Source organism: Eleginops maclovinus, chromosome 20 (genome assembly GCF_036324505.1).
Source record: "Eleginops maclovinus isolate JMC-PN-2008 ecotype Puerto Natales chromosome 20, JC_Emac_rtc_rv5, whole genome shotgun sequence".
NCBI classification, from domain to species: domain Eukaryota; kingdom Metazoa; phylum Chordata; class Actinopteri; order Perciformes; family Eleginopidae; genus Eleginops; species Eleginops maclovinus.
Window position 1 is genome coordinate 3031611 of NC_086368.1, and position 19852 is coordinate 3051462.

General features: G+C 39.2%; 2 protein-coding genes across 2 annotated transcripts in view; both read left to right on the forward strand.

Moving 5' to 3' along the window:
* cntn2 (contactin 2) overlaps positions 1-10455 on the forward strand; it is a 52449-nt gene extending 41994 nt beyond the window's left edge. The window contains exons 20-23 of the mRNA XM_063910800.1: positions 797-983; positions 3493-3605; positions 5098-5266; positions 7226-10455. Coding sequence (XP_063766870.1) covers positions 797-983; positions 3493-3605; positions 5098-5266; positions 7226-7335 — 579 coding nt within the window. The 3' untranslated portion in view covers positions 7336-10455. The remainder of the gene's footprint in view (positions 1-796; positions 984-3492; positions 3606-5097; positions 5267-7225) is intronic.
* A 1450-nt stretch (positions 10456-11905) lies between these two features.
* Positions 11906-19259, forward strand: chia.1 (chitinase, acidic.1). Its single transcript, XM_063910801.1, has 12 exons — positions 11906-12141; positions 12379-12425; positions 12987-13016; positions 13132-13336; positions 14385-14441; positions 14563-14728; positions 15441-15565; positions 16290-16413; positions 16891-17073; positions 17687-17803; positions 18032-18158; positions 18667-19259. The coding sequence occupies exons 2-12, from the start codon at positions 12410-12412 to the stop codon at positions 18873-18875; spliced, it is 1359 nt and encodes a 452-aa protein (XP_063766871.1). The 5' UTR covers positions 11906-12141; positions 12379-12409; the 3' UTR covers positions 18876-19259.
* Positions 19260-19852: the final 593 nt, after the last annotated feature.

A 19852-nucleotide genomic window follows, 5' to 3' on the forward strand; every position in this document is an offset into this window, starting at 1 on the left:
AGCGTGTATCACTTTGTTAGTAAAGGAATTACTGCGCCAAACTTTGACCCATGTTGTGTTGCTAGATAAGATTTATTTAATAACAGTACTTTGGCCTGCTGTTAAACTTTTGATCATTTTATCATCTGTCTTCCAACCCACATGCTGCCATAGTTCAAGCTCTCTTTATGAGCTCTGACTGTTTTAATGGCCAACATCTGAACAAACGTATCAGTGTATGAATGCAGCTGATAACAGCATGCTCAACACCTTCAACAGTTTCATTACCTTTATCAATGGGTGACCTCTGACAGCCGCCAGAGCCACAGACCCTCAGAATGCAGAGAGAGATATTCACATATTGAATGCATCTTCTGCTGTGAGGTTTCTTAGTCTGAAGCAGAGTGTCCTTCCACAAAGACTTTATTGAGGCATTTTAGATAATAAACAGCAAACAAGAGAATAAACAAGCAATGTATTCAGAGGGAATCTATCACTCCCTGTTATTTCTTCTGGTATGTCACCCAAATAAAGGACTACACATGAGAAAAGGATTAGTAACCCCAAAATATGTTGTTGGGCATGAGATGACCTGCTTCGCCAATCCCAAAGCTTCTCCCTGAAGCAGAGTGTAATATCTTAAAGCTGTACTCAATAAACTGTTTCAAGATCCAAAGATGTTATTGTCATATGCACAGTAGCTGCAGTGTAGTGATGGCAATGAAAATCTTAAGACCCGACTCCTCCAACACTGCAACATAATATATAACACATAAGACTGCCGCAGTGTTTGAGCTTTGATTGTGTGTGTCCTCAGATCCGGTACTGGCGGCAGCATGAGCGTGAAGCGGCAGCAGACCGGGTGCGGACAGCAGGACTGGAGACAACAGCCCGGGTGCCCGGACTGAGACCCAGCACCCGGTACCACATCGCTGTTCTGGCCTACAACAGCGCAGGCACAGGTCCAGCATCGCCACGCACCACCGTCACCACCAGGAAACCACGTACGCCTGCAGCACACACACATTCGCACACACTCATAAATGTGGAAACTAGTCAGAAAGGAAAATACAAGAATCCAAACAACTTCAAACATGAAACAGTGCATACCAAATATCCATCAGCACTGCGTCTGACTGTCACATGAGTGTTAGAGGTCAAACTCAGACCATACTGAGCCTGCTTCCAAAACGTTCTTCACTGTGGATATAGTTTCAGCTGAGATTTTTGATTTGATTTGATTTGATTTATTTTGAACATGTAAAACAATAATACAGAAAATAATTCATTAATAATAATGAAGTGATCATAATGTACAACTTAAGCAGTATCAAATTATAAACAAAAAATATGATTAGTTTACTAATTATATATAAACAATTGATCTACCTGAATACACATCCAAAAGAGGGTGGGAAGAAGTTAACACTTATTTAATCATTCCATTTATATATATATATATATCTATATACAATCTACATTTCCAATTAGAAATACATTATATCATTATTACCACAATATATATATAAAGCATTATTTTACGTTGTATGTGATATTTGACAAATATGAATCTTATCTTTTTACATCCACCATCCAAAATACATTTGTTATTAAAAAAACATACAAAACTAAACATAAAAACAACAAATGAACAAATACATAAAAGAGGTAAATGGAAATCAAGAAAAGATAAAATAACAAAACAATTAAATAAACAAACCGTAAAAACCCAGTTATGATTCAACAATTTCATCCCTGTATCTTGTGAAAATCATGTCCTTATAGCTTTTTTTAAACAGATTTACTAAACCCTATCAGTCTGCTGTATCGTGTTCGCCTTGCTTCAGACTAAATAAATTCAATTTAAAAGTGCACTAGAAAATCCTCTTTCAGCACTGAGAAGTGTTAGCATCTGGTGGAGTTAGCTCAGCACTAAAGAGCCAGGAGCTCTGAAGCACAAGTTAAATCACCTAAATTACTTAAGACCCAAAAAAGTTGACTACATCGATGTTTCGTTTCTCAGTCGATCGCTTTTCTACATTATTACTCCACATTACTCTCAGTTTATGACTTACACTGAAACGTTGACTTTAATTAAATTAAGCTGTATTAAGTTAGTTGACAGAAATAATATTCTCTTTGAATATAAAAATGTTTGGTTCAACTTAATATTATTGCTTTCAACTAACCTCATACAGTTATGTGACATTTGTTGACATAACACATTTAATTAAAGTCAATGTTTCAATTTTTCAGTGCAGTAGTTTAGTCATTATTTAGCCTCTCTAAACACAGATACAGTTTCAGAAACACACACTGTCTTCCTCTCCCTGTCTGATACATGGAGGGGAAATGAGCCCTGCAGTCTGCTGGCAGTGATGGACTGTCCCTCCCAGGAAGGAGAGCAGCTCTCCGTGCGCCTGTGGCTGCAAACATATTCAAGTGGAGGGTTAGACCTGATGTGTTTCAGAGCAGCATTTGCTCCTCCACCTGGAACCACGTCACATGTCACATACAGCTCCGGAAAAAAATAAGAGACCACTCCAAATGTTTCATAAATCTTTATCTCTACATGTATGGCAGTCATTCCAGTGTTTGTTGAATTACAACACAGAGAAAAATGGTCAGTAGTTTAAAGAAATACAATAAAGAAATGAAAGTAAACATTTAACTCAAAGACAAACCTATAAATAGTAAAACCAGAGAAAATGATAATGCTGAAGTGATCTCTTAATTTTTCCTGCAGCGTAGATCTGTCAAAACAATCTCTCTCTCTAAACTTACCTATTCTAATATGTCTGGGTCTAAATGTATCTTTGCTAGTAAATAATATATCTATTCACAGTTAAAATCTATTAAGCACTTGTTCAAACCTTGTACAGAGGACATAAATCAATGAATACACACACACAAACATACACACACACACACACACACACACACACACACAACATACACACACACAAACATACACACACACACACACACACACACACACACACACACACACACACACACACACACACACACATACACACACACATACACACGTCTAATATATGTATATATTACTTAGTTTTGTTTTGTATACCCCTTTTTACCCCCCCCCCCTTTTTTTCTAGGCTCTTATCTTTTTATGTTATATCTTCTTGTTTATATTTGCACTGTGGGACTGCCAGAAACGGTATTTCAGTTTTCTTTGTGTATAACACATGTGGAAAGTTTGACAATAAAGTGGACTTTGACTTTGACACACCCATTAACATTTGATATATTTTGGTGCTACAGTCATTTAGCACTGCATTTCCAAAAGGTGAAATTTGTTTTTGAAATAGTGAATGTAATAGTCCAAAAGCAGCAGAAACCATAATACCAGATTTTTGCTTCTTAAGACCAATTTTGTCATTTGTTTAATTAATTTGTTTTACCATTTGTGATTTTTCTTCACACAACACCCACAAACACATTTCTTTATTTTATTTTATTTTTAACATTTTTGTGTTTCCATTGCAGCTCCTAATCGTCGCCCAGGCAACGTGTCATGGAAGACTGACATCTCGTCGGTAACGCTGAGGTGGGATCATGTGAAGGCCATGCACAATGAGTCCGCTGTGCTGGGCTACAAAGTGAGTGTGGTCACACTGAAGTCTGTGTGTGGTTCATTACAGGCCTCTCTGACATCCCATCACTCAGCTGGTGCTTCAGGCTACTCATCTCAGACTGCAGAGACCAAAATATGGACTTGAGAGACCGTAGTGAGACCTGACTTCCTTTAAATATATATCTTAGTTAGTTTTAGTTTGATCATGCAGCACATCACGCACTTCTTACTTTACATTACATTTCATTTGAGTGACGCTTTTATCCAAAGTGATACACAATAAGTGCAAAAACCATAAAGATTCAAACTCAGAACAACAAGGAAAGTGCAGATATATTTACTTCAAGAAAGATCATACCGTAGTAAGTGCTGGTGAATTAGTTACAAGGCCTATATTTACTCAAAAACACTGAAAGATAACGTTGATTTGTATTAAATGTATTGTGTCAACAGGTTTCACATCACTGTATTAGGTTAGTTGGAAGATCAACCTTCAGATAGGTTCAACTTAATATTATTGCTTTCAACTAACCTAATGCAGTTGTGTGAAACCTGTTGACATAATACATTTAATACAAATCAATGATTCAGTTTTTTTCAGTGTAAATAAAAACTTTTATTGGAGGACTGGATTTTTTAGAATTTTTGTCAGCTCATATTTTTCCATTTTCTTGCTACTTTTCAACTTATATCTTTTTTGTATGTATAGTTTTTTAAATATTTAGGTGAGGAGAACTTATGAATACTGTATTCTGTATTCGTTTTTTTGAATCTTGAGACTTGAAGGACAAAAACTCAGGTTCACCTAAAGTCAATAAATCGTAAGTAAATGTGTACCAAGTCAACCTGTCATCACTGCAATCATTGTATATTTAATAACTGGGTCTATTGAGGCTGTCTATAAACCCCTATTTACACAGGAAGTAGTAAAGTAAACATTTTATTTTGACTTGTTATCTCATTATGAAAACCTGTGCCTTGACACGGAACAAACCTGCAACACCTCTGAATTGTACTGTTTGTTACTGTACACATTAGCAGCTCATATCCTTTAAAAACAGGAAGATCCAGAGTAAGATCATTGTAATTTGCATTTTAGATTGATGTCATATTATTAATAGTTCACACAAATGCAGCTGTAAGGATGATGCGATCATGAAGAGGTTAAAAAAATATGTCAGGAAGTTTGTCTGATGTTGTGTCAGGTCATGGTCAATTTAATCTCCCCTACAGTGCATGTGAGATATAAGTAATAAAAAGGCTCTATAACCAAATCAAAGATCCTTTTTATACGCCTTGTATCAGCGTAAGCCGGAGGAAAACACATCAGAAGATAACACTTTATCAATCGTGCTTTGCTTTCGTCTAAGCAAACAAGGCCACACAGGAGACTTATCTCTAAAAGCACCGTCGGCTATCTTGTGGTTTTAGTAGCATATTTTTCTTAAACCTACTGTAAAATGTGTTTGAGTTTCAGCCTTGAGGTCTGAGCTAACCTTTGGCCCTGTGTGTGTCAGGTTCTGTACAAACATGAGGGCCAGACATCCCTGAAGGTTCTGGACCAGAGCAAGACCTCCGTGAACCTGCCGCTGCCCAAAGACAATGGCTACGTGGTGTTGGAGATCCGGTCCTGGGGGGAGGGTGGGGACGGTCCTGCACACGAGATCATTGTATCCCGGGACTCAGGTGAGAATTAGAGCTTCCTCTGAGGGACTGCATAAGCAGAGTGAGAAAGGCATTGAATAGGAAAATAAGCAGGTGTATCTGCAGCACAACAGTACACACCCCTCATAAGCCTCAGCATAGGATTGCCTATATTTCATATTCAGTGGTTTTATTTGTCACTGCAGGGGCCGGGCAGGCTCTGCTTTGGCCCTTATGTACTGACCTCTCCTGTAACACTATTATTTATTTATCTTTAGATATTAAAAACACTAGTTTGCTATGATTGATGACCAGTGGTGTAAAGTAACTAAGTTCATCTACCCAAGTACTGTACTTAAGTAAAATCCTGAGGTACTTGTATTTCACTTGAGTATTTCCATTTGTTGCTACTTTGTACTTCTACCTCACTAAAATTCAGAGGTAAATGGTGTACTTTTACTGCACTACATGTATTTAATCCCTTTAGTTCTTACAGATCTGGATTAATGATGGTAAATATAATCAGCCCTTAAATCAGACTTTAGTTCACCTGCAGTAAATCCAGCAGCTACCCTGCAGTATACAAAGCCATTCAAACTAGCTGCACCTTTACCAGCTCTGAGAACACTTTAATGATCAATCATTATAAAACATATCAGAGATATTATTCTGAAATGGACCAATCAAACAATGACTACTTTTACTGTCGCTACTTTAAGTACATTTAGATGAGAGTACTTTCTACTTTCACTGGAGGAACATTTAGAATGCAGGACTTTTACTGTGACAGAGTATTCCTACACTCTGGTACTTCTACTTTACTCAAGAACAAGATCTGAGTACTTCTCCAATCTTAGTTTGGTGACTTATTCTTTAAAATAAAAACATAGTAATGATGGATAATACATACAAATAGAGCAGGAATTATGCAATGCTGAAGTTCCTAAGGATTCAACAATCTTGGAAACCCGAAAACTGTGCAGCATAGGTGATGAAAATCAACCATAAACATCCGCACGTTAAACTGTATTTTTGTTTATTTTGTCTGATTGGATTGTGATCGTAACTTTAGCATTTTATCTTTGAATGAACAGTTTGGTAAACACAGCTGCTCATCAGTGTTTATACCCTGAGATTTCCCTATGTATTCTGACAACAGAAGAAGATGTATATTAGTAATCATATTGTGAATTGGGGCTGGAGCACAGGGGGCCGGACGTCTAGCAGTCTTTGCACACATGGATCTCCAGATTAATATTTCTCATAAGTCTGACGTGACTCTTTAAGACATCCAATGAGACTTTGATTTAAGGGTTGTAGGCAGTAGGTCTTTTGGAAACAAAAGACCTATTCATCCAGGCCATGTTATCTTCCCGATGGGAGCTTCAGGAAATCCATAATGTGGATCATAAACATGTCAGCAGTATCGGAAAGCAGTACAGGCAGTGAGAGGGTATTATGGTTAATGTTCCCCTGGTGATAGAGGACCTTACATGACAGCAAGGTCAAAAGCAGCAGGTATGTTTTTGATAGAATACTTTGTAGAACATTCCGTTTCCTGTAGAACCCCTTTGTGTTGTCCAAACACAAACCATTCATGTGGAACTGCCTGGGCAGACATCTGATGCACCTTTTTGCATTTTTTATACTTTTTTGTGATATAAATCTAGATAAACAAAAGCTCCAGTTATAAAGAAGGGGAAAAATTTGAACCTGAAGTTTTACGGATTCAAAGAATACACTGAAAAAACTGAAACGTTGACTTTAATTAAATGTATCATTTCAACACATTTTACATAACTTTAGGTTAGGTGAAATTAACACTATAAAATTGAACCTAATTTGTTTTATTTAAACATAATATAATTCCTTTCAACTAACTTAATACAGTGAAGTGAAATCTGTTGACATAATACTTTTAATCAAAGTCAACCTTTCAGTTTGTTCAGTGCGTGCTGTGAATATTAATATAACTTACCAACGGCCTTCTCTTCCTCACAGGAACTGGTATGATGGTGCAGAACGAGGCCCCCCCCACCCTGTCACGTCCCCCTCTCCACCTGCTCAGCAGCTTGGTTCTCCTTGCTCTCGTGTCGCTGTCCGGCCTGTGATCTCAGCCAATAAGGGACTGTTTGATTTTAATGGGCTGAAACTGAAGCTCAGTCTGTGTTTTGGTTGGGGGGTGGGGGGGTTTCTGGTAGAATAGTAAAGTTTTAGTACTGCAGGGTTTGAATGGGTGGGGGAGAAAGGAGGGGTTTCAGTATTCATTCTTTTAAAACAAAGAGGGTCTTTTTTTTTTTTTAATAGCAGTGTGTGTGTAGACCGGGTTGTGGAGCAGGCGCTGTGTGAGGTTTTTTTGTGTTCCGGTGTCACTCAGACCATGCCTTACCATCACATCTGGGGCTGACCCATCTCTTACACGTGTCCTCCAAACTGTAGCTGGAGAGACACGGACATTAGGTGTAAATTATTCATTATTAAGGGTTATAACTTGTGTACATACAGAACAGTCTGTGAGGCTGCTGCTCACACTGAGAGCCGCTCCACTGAGACAGCAGGGCATCTGACATATGAAAAACATTATCACTGCTGGTTGATGATGTCCTACTGGTCCCTCAATAAATAAATAAAAATGCACATTTGAAACTTTTTTCAGTCTTGGATAATCCCATTGACAATGACAGAATCATCAAATTGGTTTGGCAAGCTTCTTGATTAAAACTACTTGGCTATACAAATGTAATGCCCCTACATATTAAACCAGGTGTGATGTCAAAAGGCAAAAACCCTAAAATTAAAGATAGATGCTCTCAAAAAGAAATGATTGAATACTGCTGAAGGTTTAGCCTGAAGATGAGCTCTATATCAGGTCATAATTAGTGGGAGTACCATTTTATTGACTGTGTTTACAACATGAATCTCAAATGCATCACTTTCATAGCAATACAACGATTATTTAAATACTTATAAATCCAGGTTTGTGCAAAAGTTACAATAGCAGTAACCAGAAATAATAGCTTCTTTTCTTTAAAGACAATTAAACAGTAAAATGAACATAAATACATCTCAGGACACAATTAGTATCTAAACATACTCAATGAGAGACTGTACATGAATCACAGCTCGACAAGATCACAAGATTTTAAATGTAATGTCTAAACACAGCCCCCCCCCCCCTGGTTACGCATTAAAACTTCTCAGCAGAACATCGGTCTGTCAGCCCATTAGGGGGGGCCTCTGATAGTTAAAACGAGGCCCTGTTCCCCATAGTCTGCCAGACAGCAGCTTAGCCTCCTGACTTCCTGCTGGGGTTGCCCACAGTGTGAACACAAACAGTCACTGAAGCACTGAAGAACTTTTTACTACTGATTTCCAGCTCCTGCTAACGTCTGTATGCTTCTCTGTGTTTTGTCTCGGCTGTAATTTTAGCAAGCTGCAGAAATGTCACCTGTCCAAATGAATGTTTACATTTTCTATTTTTTATCTCTCACTTTGGGGGAAGTTAGTTGGGATGGTTGAAGGGAGCTTTAATTGTGTGTCTGATTATTTGTGCCTGCATTGTTTGAATGATTCTGACGACAGTGTACCATGCTCTGCAGCGTCTTTTGGGTTTATTGCAGCGGCTTTTATGCTGGAAGGATCTGAAGCGCGCAGGGCAGCAAAGAGTTAGTCTCCAGAGTTATCAGAGAGCAGTAAACAGTGTGATATATAACCTTCTCATTGTAATCCTGTCAGCATCTATCAGCACTTATGTAACACGTCTGGTTCACTTCAGTTTACAGGAAGGATGTGACACACAGTTTGTGTCTGTACAAACCTTCAGGTCTTTTCAGCATGTCAAAGACCAGGTTTAACCATTTCTGTTGCCTTAATGTTTTGGTTGATTTGCTCAGAACCGTTTCCTGTCAACAGTTTGATGGTCACAGCTTTAGAGTGTCATCAACTGGAATATACGGTTCAGGTTTTCTGTACTTTCCAAAAACACAGCTCAATCTTTAAATTATTTAGGACTTTATGTTTGATAATAACCATATGTTCAGTAGCTCAGTGCACCTTAAATCTTTTACGAAGAACAACATGAATAATCTGCACTGAAACGTTGACTTTATTTTAATGTATTATGTCAACAGATTTCAGATAACTGTATTAGGTTAATTGAAAGCAATAATATGAAGTTTAAATAAAAATATTAGGTTCAACATAATATTATTGCTTTCAACTAAACTTTTTTTAAATCAGCCCTATGGTTCCCTTACTCACCTTTAGCTGCGTCCTGTAGTTTTCCAGTCTCCATTATCTCAAACTACATTCCTTTAAACCGAGGTGTTGAAAGGTCTGGAAAAAGTCGGTCAGGGTTCCAGGTTGTAACCCTAACATAGTGTACATACCCTCAAGCTTGGCTGTTCTTCAGACACTCTTTATTTAAATACCAAAATCATTGTAAGAACCTGCGCTGATTCTGAATTAGAAGGTTCTCTTTGACACATTAAATCTGGATGGGAAATGAAATGTCCTTTATGTTACCTCAGTATTACATGTTATGCTTTGCAGGTGGTAAAGGCTGCTGGCAAGACGGCTTGATTGATGAGCTTTATTTTGTCAGGAAATGTTTTACACATGTTTTTTACTTTTGCTCTTACCAGATCATTTAATTTATATTAGTTTAGATACAGGACACTCTGAACCCTGGGAAGCAAAATATCACAAATGTCCAAACCGCCCTAAAGTTTCACTTTGTAGACTTAACTGTAGACACTTATTATTATTATTATTATTATTATTATTATTATTATTATTATTATTATTATTATTATTGCAGAACTCGGGTTTGAATCTGGATCAGACCCATTCACTAGTGTGTTGATATTTGGTGCACCTTTGGGCTTCTGCTTATTGGTCATCCTCCAAAAACATGGGTCTAATCCTGGATTTGAACCACCATCTGTCTGCCACTGATGCTGTGTCTCACAGCTGATCCTCTCTGCACCTGCAGCTGGAAATGCTCTGAGAGTGCTGATGTCCTGTTTTTTTTTTTTGTTTACCTCTGTACAAAGTGTTTTCTCACCATGCCTTTAGTGTTCAGTGAAGAGCCATAGAGTCGTTCACCATGTCCGGGTGCCGCTCTCTGAATGTTGGACTGCCGGTGGTTACAGCCAGCCTACTCGGCCCGGCTGAATGCTCTGGATATTGTTGCCTTTGGCCTTTTCAAATAATGTGATTGATTGAAAATGTGAGGGAGGGGTGGGAGGGGGGGATACTTGTAAATAAGATTTCAAATAAACACCTTGGGATTGTACTTGGAGTAACTTGTGTAATTACTATGTTCACATTTGTTGTGTTAAGGTACAAGCCCAGGTCCCAGAACAACAACGAGTAACAAATAATTATTTACATGTTAGTGTGGACTTCTGTTGTGACCCACTCAAGTCACACCTGTTAGAATAGTTTGTCATCAGCATGTGCCATCACTATTAATTCAAATCTTGGGAAAGAAAAGTGCTCACTAACACGGATTTATATAAATGTGAATACAATATGAGGAGTTAATATTTACAGCTGATGATACATTTAAAATATGACATTGAAAGAATATGGATTTCTTTAAAATGTTGAAACAAATGTCTCATTAATACTCACTTCTGTTGTGGGCTGTGGTATCAGCTGTTCAAAATGGCACGTCCGAGTGTGTGTGTGTGTGTGTGTGTGTGTGTGTGTGTGTGTGTGTGTGTGTGTGTGTGTGTGTGTGTGTGTGTGTGTGTGTGTGTGTGTGTGTGTGTGTGTGTGTGCACTAAATTGAGAAGCAGACATCTTGTTTCTTCCCAAATCTTCATCGATGGCACTCTATCCCAGAAACCCTTTCCACACTGTGAACCAGACCCGGAGGACCCGGAGTGTGGTTTGGTTGCTTTGATAACTCTAAAGATGCAATGCAGAATAAATAGGACATGGCTTTGGAGTTGGCAGACAATGTGGTGGTGTTTTTACTTTTATCGAGCAGTTCGCCTCTGCTTACAGTCTGTGTATTAAACGAGGTTGAATCCATCCTGGATCTCTTCTATTCCAAAAACTGAACACTAAAACTTATTTGAGCAAACAAGGACGGTCATAAACCAGGCACTTAATCTCAGGAAACAAAACCAGATGCCAGCAGGAGATGCAAGCTCCACTTCCTGTTCCAGCTACATTAACCGATCCATTATTACTGATCCTGACTTCCTTTAACGTATTCTTGTAAATGTACACTGATTGCACGTTTCACCCCAGTACCTGCTCATTTCCCAGCAGCTCTTTTTCTTAACTTACTTGGAAGTGGGGGTGATACCCAGCAAACAGGGGATGTCCCCCGGACTTTCAGGGGACGTTTATGACGTCCCCCATTGGTCCCCAGCACAACGTTCTCTGCGGCACGTTACTGGGACGTTATTGAAGTTCTAGTTTGGTCCATATGCGACGTTAGGAATGAGATGTAAATCGAACCTTCAGGGGACGTTCGCGTTTTGTCCCTCGGATAATGTTCTTATTTGGTCCTTCAAATCGTTTTGCGATTGTCCCGTTTTGGCCCCCCGTAACGTTATAATGGGGACGTTAACGGGACTTTCCTGGGACGTTTATTCATTTTTTCATATGTGTACATGCGCACACACACATAGCCTGCATACCCACCTGTTTGTTGCCAAAAGGGCAGAGATCAGACTTGACTCAGTGCACGTCAACACTATCTGATTACTTAAGATTAATCAATGGCAACTTTTTCTTCTGCTAGAAAACGCTATAACTGAGCCAAACACCCACCACCCTGCGCCCTTATCATCTGCACTTTGCTACCATGCAGCTATTAGTTATTAATGAGTAAATTATAAATATCTGACCTGAGTCCACCGAGTTGTAGACTCTGCTGCTGTTTCTCTCGAAGAAAGGTAAGAACATTTTCTGAGTTTTATCGTTTAGCTGCAACTTGCCTAATATGCAAATAGTAAATATGCTATTTTCCCAAAAATGTTACTGTGATTATTAGTAGCTGAAAGCAGGATTTTATTTCATTAGTAATGTTTTTTCATATGTCTGTGAAGTTCCCATGAGTTAGCATGTTAGCTTGTTTTTAGCAGTGGCTGCATGATATTTGTATTTTATCTTCATGTTTTATGATCATCCAGAGGTTTACAGAAGAACACTGATCGGATCAAAATGAAGCTCCTCACAGGTAAACACCATTCACTTCACACAGCTATATGTACTTCAAAATAAATATAGTTTACTTTATTTTGAATCTCATTTCATTACACTAAGTACACAATTCAACATTGAAGAAATGTTTAATTGTATTGTGTTATAAATACTACACAAAACATTTTGAACATTAAGCACCACTAAACTCATTGTATAGTTTATTTTTAATATATTTTACCGTTATTTATTATTGATAAATGTGTTACTTCATCTTCATCTACTCCGTTTTTAATGACATAATTGTCGTATTTATTTAAGTATTTTAAGTAATATATAAATTAAAATCTTGCAAAAATATTATATTAAGAATTGCAATTGTTTGAATTTGGATGTGCTTGGATTTTATATTTGCACTCTCAGTACCAAAGACATTGAACTATAGTCTTGATGTTCAAAATGACCTGGGGAATTTATTTATTATTTTTCTACTTTAATTGTTGGTTTTCATTTATTAAAAACAATGTATTTACTCTAAACATCACATGCCTGCCAGAGTCTCACCTCTCCTCCTCCTGTTCTCTCTGTTGTCCCGCAGCTCTGGGCGTCCTGCTCGTCCTGAACATGGGTAAGCATTAGTTCTGTACTGGCGTTTACTTTCCTTCACACTTTGATCAAAGTTTCAGAACAAACACAGATGCACTCAAAGTCTCACTCCTGCCCTCCACTTGTCTCTCCCTCAGCCACCTCCAGCAGGCTGGTGTGCCACATGACCAACTGGGCCCAGTACAGGCCCAGCAGCGGCAAATTCACCTCGGACAACATCGACCCCTTCCTGTGCACACACGTCATCTACGCTATGTCCACCATCAACAGCTTCAACGAGCTCACCCCCATCGAGTGGAACGACGATCAGCAGTTCACCGGCCTCAAGAGGCTCAAGAATATGTGAGTAGATATGTGTTGGGGGGCATGCTGTGTCCCTGGGCGATACACTTTACCCTGCTTAAAAGCGGCTAACAACTGACATGTAATGTTATTAGACAAACAAATAATGCTTCCACCAGAATTGGATGGTTATTTTAGAATAATATGCCCTTATGTTGTGTTCGGGTTTACCGTGACCTGTTTCAAGTTAAAATGATACCCTATAATAACTACCCTCTAGTTTTTTTTTATCTGAACAAGGCTTCATGATATCCTCCACAACAGCTATATAAACAGTACAAATCTGATTTGAAAAATTGTCTGAAGGTCTCCCAAAAAAAAAGTGTATAATTTGGTGTTCGGGTTAGGGTTACCCAGCAGTGCATTGTAGTGAGTGACTCTGGGTCAAATTTGTCCCAATCAAGATTCATCTTTGACTTTAGATACCCCAACCCCTTACTCCACTGTGACAATAATTTGAAATTGTATGCAAATTTTACTCTAATATATTCAGATAAGATGTAATGTGTTTTGGGACGTAAAATAAAATTCCAACAGGATTGTACGGTTATGAATGCAAAATAGGGTAGTTATGATGTAGTAAAAACAATATTGGTTGATAGTCATTATTTTTGAATGTTTTGGACTGAGTTAAATAACGGATTAAAATTGACCCGCGAACACCATGAATGGAAACAGCCTTCGAACACAACACAACACAAGGGTTAGACCGGAACGTGTCTTTGAGTTGATTCAAAGGCAGCAGTGTTCTGGATCAGCTGAAGTCTTTTAATAGCAAGTCCAGAAAAGATCTCAGTACTTATTGTAATGTCCTGTATAACATTGATGGGAGCGAATGAACAGTTAACCCATAAGCTAATGCAGTAAGTGTGATGTGTTGAACTGTAAACCAATTCCCAAAAACACACTTCTAGCAAATGCTAGTAACAGAACTACAATATTCAATCTGATAGGACAGCAAGTCAAGTTGTAAAAGATATATTTATGTGATTATTTGTTATTGATTACGGATATCATCAATATAACTTTGACCTCTCTCTGCTGTTAGTAATCCTGATCTGAAGACCCTACTGTCAGTGGGAGGCACAGTCAATGGAATCAGCCCGTAAGTGCAAAATATGAACCTATTCTCACAAAATATCCCTGATATTCAGGAGGTCGGACACCTCCTCTGCTGCTGTGTCACCAGAATGGAAATTGCAGTATTGCTTTATACATCCCACCAGATTCATCGCCATGGTTGCCAGGGCTGAGAACCGTGCAACTTTCATCAAGTCGTCCATCACTTACCTGCGCACCCACAACTTTGACGGGCTGAACTTGGCCTGGGAATATCCTGCACACAACGGCAGCCCGGAGCAGGACAAGACCAGGTTCACTCAGCTGGTCTCGGTAAGCATGGGCCTTCAGTTAGTGTGTCTCACACTGCTTATCATTCACTGGGTGTGGTACAGTGTGGTACAATTATTCTGATGGTCTAAGAGGTCATTCTCTTCTACCAGAGGGAAAATTATGTATTTAATGCAGTTTGCAGTTTATTGCTGGCATAGGCATTGCTCCATGCCACACGTTAACTATCTGAAAACCTCCAGCACCGACACTACAGTGTTATAAAAGAGGCCCTATTCCCTTTCCTGTAGTGTTCTATAGGTATTTGTGCATGTAAATGGTCTGCAAAGACTATGTCTCCATGGCTGACACTAAGCGGGTTTAATGTATTCACCATCATACTTAAGTATTTTAGCATTCTAACATTTACTAATAAGTACTAAACACGGAGTATAGCTGAACTTAATGGGAATGTTTGCCTGTTTCTTATCATAAACCTAAGTAACAACTTGAGTATCTTTACTCAAACCCATTCTATAGTTTTTGAGATGTTTTAGTCATACCAAAATGGATACCTGAGCCACCGACCAATATCCAAAGAGCCACACAGCTAGCAAGCCTAGAATCATGGTACATGTTATGAACATGTTATTATACATACGTTTTAGAGTGTCTAAACACTTAATAGATGATAAAAAATGTTTTGATGCACACCTGTGCTGCAGTAGGAGACTGTGTGGAGTATCTGAGGTGGTTCTATTGGTTCTGCCTGTAGGAGCTGTACAAGGCCTTTGAGGACGATGCTAAGGAGAACAAGAAGACTCCGCTGCTGCTGACAGCCAACGTGGCTGCTTTCATTCCCACCATCGACAGAGCCTACGAGGTCCAAAAGATCACACTGTAGGTTTGATTTCAATGGAGTCAGTGCATGTTTATGGTCAAAATGTACCCTTTTTAGCAAAAACACTTTCTGTTAATGACAGAAGGGCATGCTATACAAAGAACAATTGAACATGAGACCAGTATTCACTGACAGGGAGGACAGTGATCATCAGACTTTTATATGTTTATGCTAATTAGTAATTGTAACTTTAGAAGAAAAGAAGGAACCCTTCATCGTCCCACAGAGGGGAAATGTACATTCTGCATTTGATCCGACCTAGTGTTAGGAGCATATGTACAGGGTGACATATGTATGGCGCCCCGGGAGCAGTGTAGGGAATGGTGCCTTGCTCAGGGACACCTCACTTGGTCTTACGGGGACCTGCACCAGTGACCTTCCGGTTCCCAAGCAAAGTCCCTACAGACTTCGCCACCACTTTATTCACTGAAAAAACTGACAGACTTCAGCAACTCAAATGTATTATGTCAACAGATTTCACATCACGGTTTTAAGGTAGTTGAGAGCAATAATATCAGGTTGAAACAAAAAATATTAGGTTCAACTAAATATTATTGCTTGCAGTAAAGTGAAATTGCTTGTAATAATACATTGAATTAAAGGCAACATTTCAGTTTTTTCAGTGTTGTTAAACAAAATACTTTTCATGCACTTGATACTATGTCCATCACCAGCTGTGAAACTTCTGCTATTTCTGAAAGCAAACCTTTTTTAAATCCGCAGTTACCTTGACTTCATCAATGTCCTGACCTATGACTACCACGGACACTGGGAGGCAGCTACTGGACACAACAGCCCTCTATACAGCAGCTCCATGGACTCCGGCACACACGTTCATCACAACATCGTAAGAGATATACCAAGATGCATGAAGACAGACTCTACTATTATTGTGTTTGTTGGTTTGGCTGGATAAGTATGGTGAAATGGTTCAAAATGCCATTTAAGAGGCATTTAAGATCTCACTTATAAGAACTACATTTAGGTGCATATGCTAAATATGATTTCACAAAGCCTTCCACTTGTGAAAATGAGCCTTGATATAATATACATGTTAAGCATCCAAAAGACAGAGACCATGAGCATTTATTTAGACATTTAGACGAAGAACAATATTCCCCCCGGTTTAGCTTTGATTCGGTCTCCACTAAACCAAATCTGCCTTTTTAGCTGCTATACCTTTGCACTTGAATAAGGATCTGAATCATCGTTATGACTATTTACAGTTGAACAACAAATACTGGAACACTTCACATGACAGGGAGTGATCTGATCCAACGTTGATATGAACATTTGAGTTGATTTCCTCTGTCCTTTGTGGTAGAACTCTTCCATTTCACATTGGCTGGTTAATGGGGCCCCAGCTGAGAAGCTGCTGCTGGGTTTCCCCACCTACGGACGAACCTACCATCTGAGCAGCAGTGCTACCGGCCTGGGAGCACCAGCGAACGGCCCCGCAGACGCCGGACCCTACACCCGCACCGCTGGCTTCTGGTCCTACTACGAGGTACTGCTCATCCAGAACTCAGCTTTGATCTTCTGGCAGGAGGCTGACAAGGAGCAGACACACACACACTCATTCCTGCCTACATTTAGCTGCGCAACCCCCGCATGTAATCTAATATAGTTGTAACTGTTGGCCATGAGGGTTGTGCAATTTGTCAACACTGTCAGACGGTGTGTCTGCGTGTATGTGCAAGCTTTGTATATCTACATAAGTCATTTGTTAATATTTGATTGTCTTTTATCGTGTACTATGTAGAATATATGATATTTATCTTCGTTGGAACTCCAGAGTCCAGAGCACATGGACATAAAGTATGTTGTATCGTAATGTTAGGTTGACTCTGTGCTGAAAGTCAATATTCTCCCGTTCAGGAATGAAATGTCACTCAATAAGGCAATTAAGCCTCCTTTCCACATATCTATGGAATACTGGTAGTATACACACCGGTACCTCCCTAAAATGATGAGGAACTAACACTCCGTCCCATTTTAATAGGCCCGCTGCAAAAACATGACTCAACAGCAACGTGACTCATGAACTGATACATAGATACAAAATGAATGATTTGTTCAGTATAGATGGTAAATGTAATCTCTGTCCTCTGTGTTACCAGACCTGTGACTACACCCCCAGTGCTAATGTCGGATGGATCCCTGAGCAGCAGGTTCCCTATGCCACCTATGGAAGCTCCTGGCTGGGCTATGATGACAAGCGCAGCTTTTCTTCCAAGGTAACTCAGAGTCCAATATGTCCGGCAGTTCTGATATCATCGGGGACAATTCAAAACTTCAGTAATCCATGATAAATGTTCTTGTAAAGTATTTGCCATAATGTCCGGTGTTTTTGGAGGAGAGTTAACAACTGACCCTCAAACAAAAGTAGAACTTCTATTACACCTACCTCCTTTGCTGGACCTGTATCTGCTGTTTAATGTTCTCCGTAACTGATGGTCCTTTAGGTCCAGTACATGACTGCCAATAACCTGGGGGGTGCTCATGTGTGGACTCTGGACATGGATGACTTTGGTGGATCCTTCTGCTCAGATGGAGCTTATCCTCTCATCAACCACCTCAGGATGTCAATGGGTAAATACTGAAGCTGCTCTCACTCAAAGCCGTCTCCATCACTGTGGTGGTTTAATGTTTTATTTACATTTGAACACAGTTTTATGCCTCAGTTTATGATTTGCACATGTGCATTACAACTAACAGATCCCAGTGTACCTACAAAAACATTTAGTCTCCGGTATCTGGAACCGAACAGTATAGTATGTTACTCTATGATCCAAACAACGTGTCAAGATCTAGAAATGATTTAACATTTATGTATATTTATATCTGTTTAGTAATCCTGACACGCCAGCATACAAACTAAAGGGTGAACTATTAAGAAGCTTCAGTTATCCCCCTGCTGCTGACATTATCATTTATAAATATATTCACAGTCAGTAATCTCATCTAAATTATTCAGGGGCAAAAGTGTCTGAGCAGCATTTAACATGAAGTAGGCCTACTCTGTTAATCTGCTCCTGAAACTGTCTTTGCCGTGTGTTTAACCCCCCCTGGATTCTGACATTTCTTTCTCATTTTGCAGGTTTCCCCCCGAAACCCACCACCACCCCTGCCCCCACCACCACCAGAGACCCTATTGCAGACTTCTGCCGTGGACGTCCCAACGGGCTGTATGAGAACCCCACTGATAAGAAGACTTACTTCCAGTGCTTCCAGGGAAACACCTACCTGCACCACTGCCAGCCCGGCCTCATCTACTGGGACTCCTGCAAGTGCTGCAACTGGCCCTGAGACACACTCCACCACACACACACACACTGAGCCGAGTGTCACCTTTACTGAATATCCTTACTGTTTTCTCTTTGAGGCTCATTGTCTAATTAACAAATAAATCAAGCATCCTTGTGACATGATACGAAACATGGCTGATTGACTTTTTATTCTTGCGTTTATAAGATGATCTGACATTTTTTGTATATTATATAGACATTTCATTCCAAATTGCAAGATTAAATAAATGTTATACTCTGCTTTCCGACAATTACACTTAGCTCATTCACGCTATTTTCAAGTAAAGGTCGAAATTCCATTATTTGTGTACACTGCACTGTTTTCTGTCTCTCTGTGAACCTATGAGTAGGCTATAAATAAAGTGTGTGTGCTGGAATGAAAACCCCCAAATGAAATCCATCACTCTTTAAATGTGGGGTATAGAATAGCTATTTTTATGGAATTAATACTCATAGTGTTTTTCTTTCATCCTGGGAAGAGTTGTATCACTTGTCTCAATGGTGTGGTTTAAACAAAGTGCAATTAATACCTTTTTTTGGTGATGTCTTAAACACCTACAGAACACCTAACTAGAATGACACATTCAAACAGAAACAGCTGTAATCCTCAGATTCAGAGGTTTCCTGTTTAGTTTTTCCAATAAACAGTGCCCAACCTGATATACATCCCAGAGAAACACTTTTAATGACTATCACACATGCACACCTTAGATTTCATTCCAACAGGAAGGCAGCAACAGTCTTCACAATCTTGCTATTGTCAGTTGTTCCCTGCGGTACAGCTTTACAATATGTTTGGAGGAAGATGAATAGTTAATAACTCAGTACTACTTACAGTTTGAGATACCACATGGTTCTTATAGAGGACTTCAGAATATGTATATTTGTATATATATATATATATATACAAATTCAGCTTACCATGTGTCTGAACCCCAGGCAGTAGACACCTCTAAAGCTTCCCTAACAGACAGATCC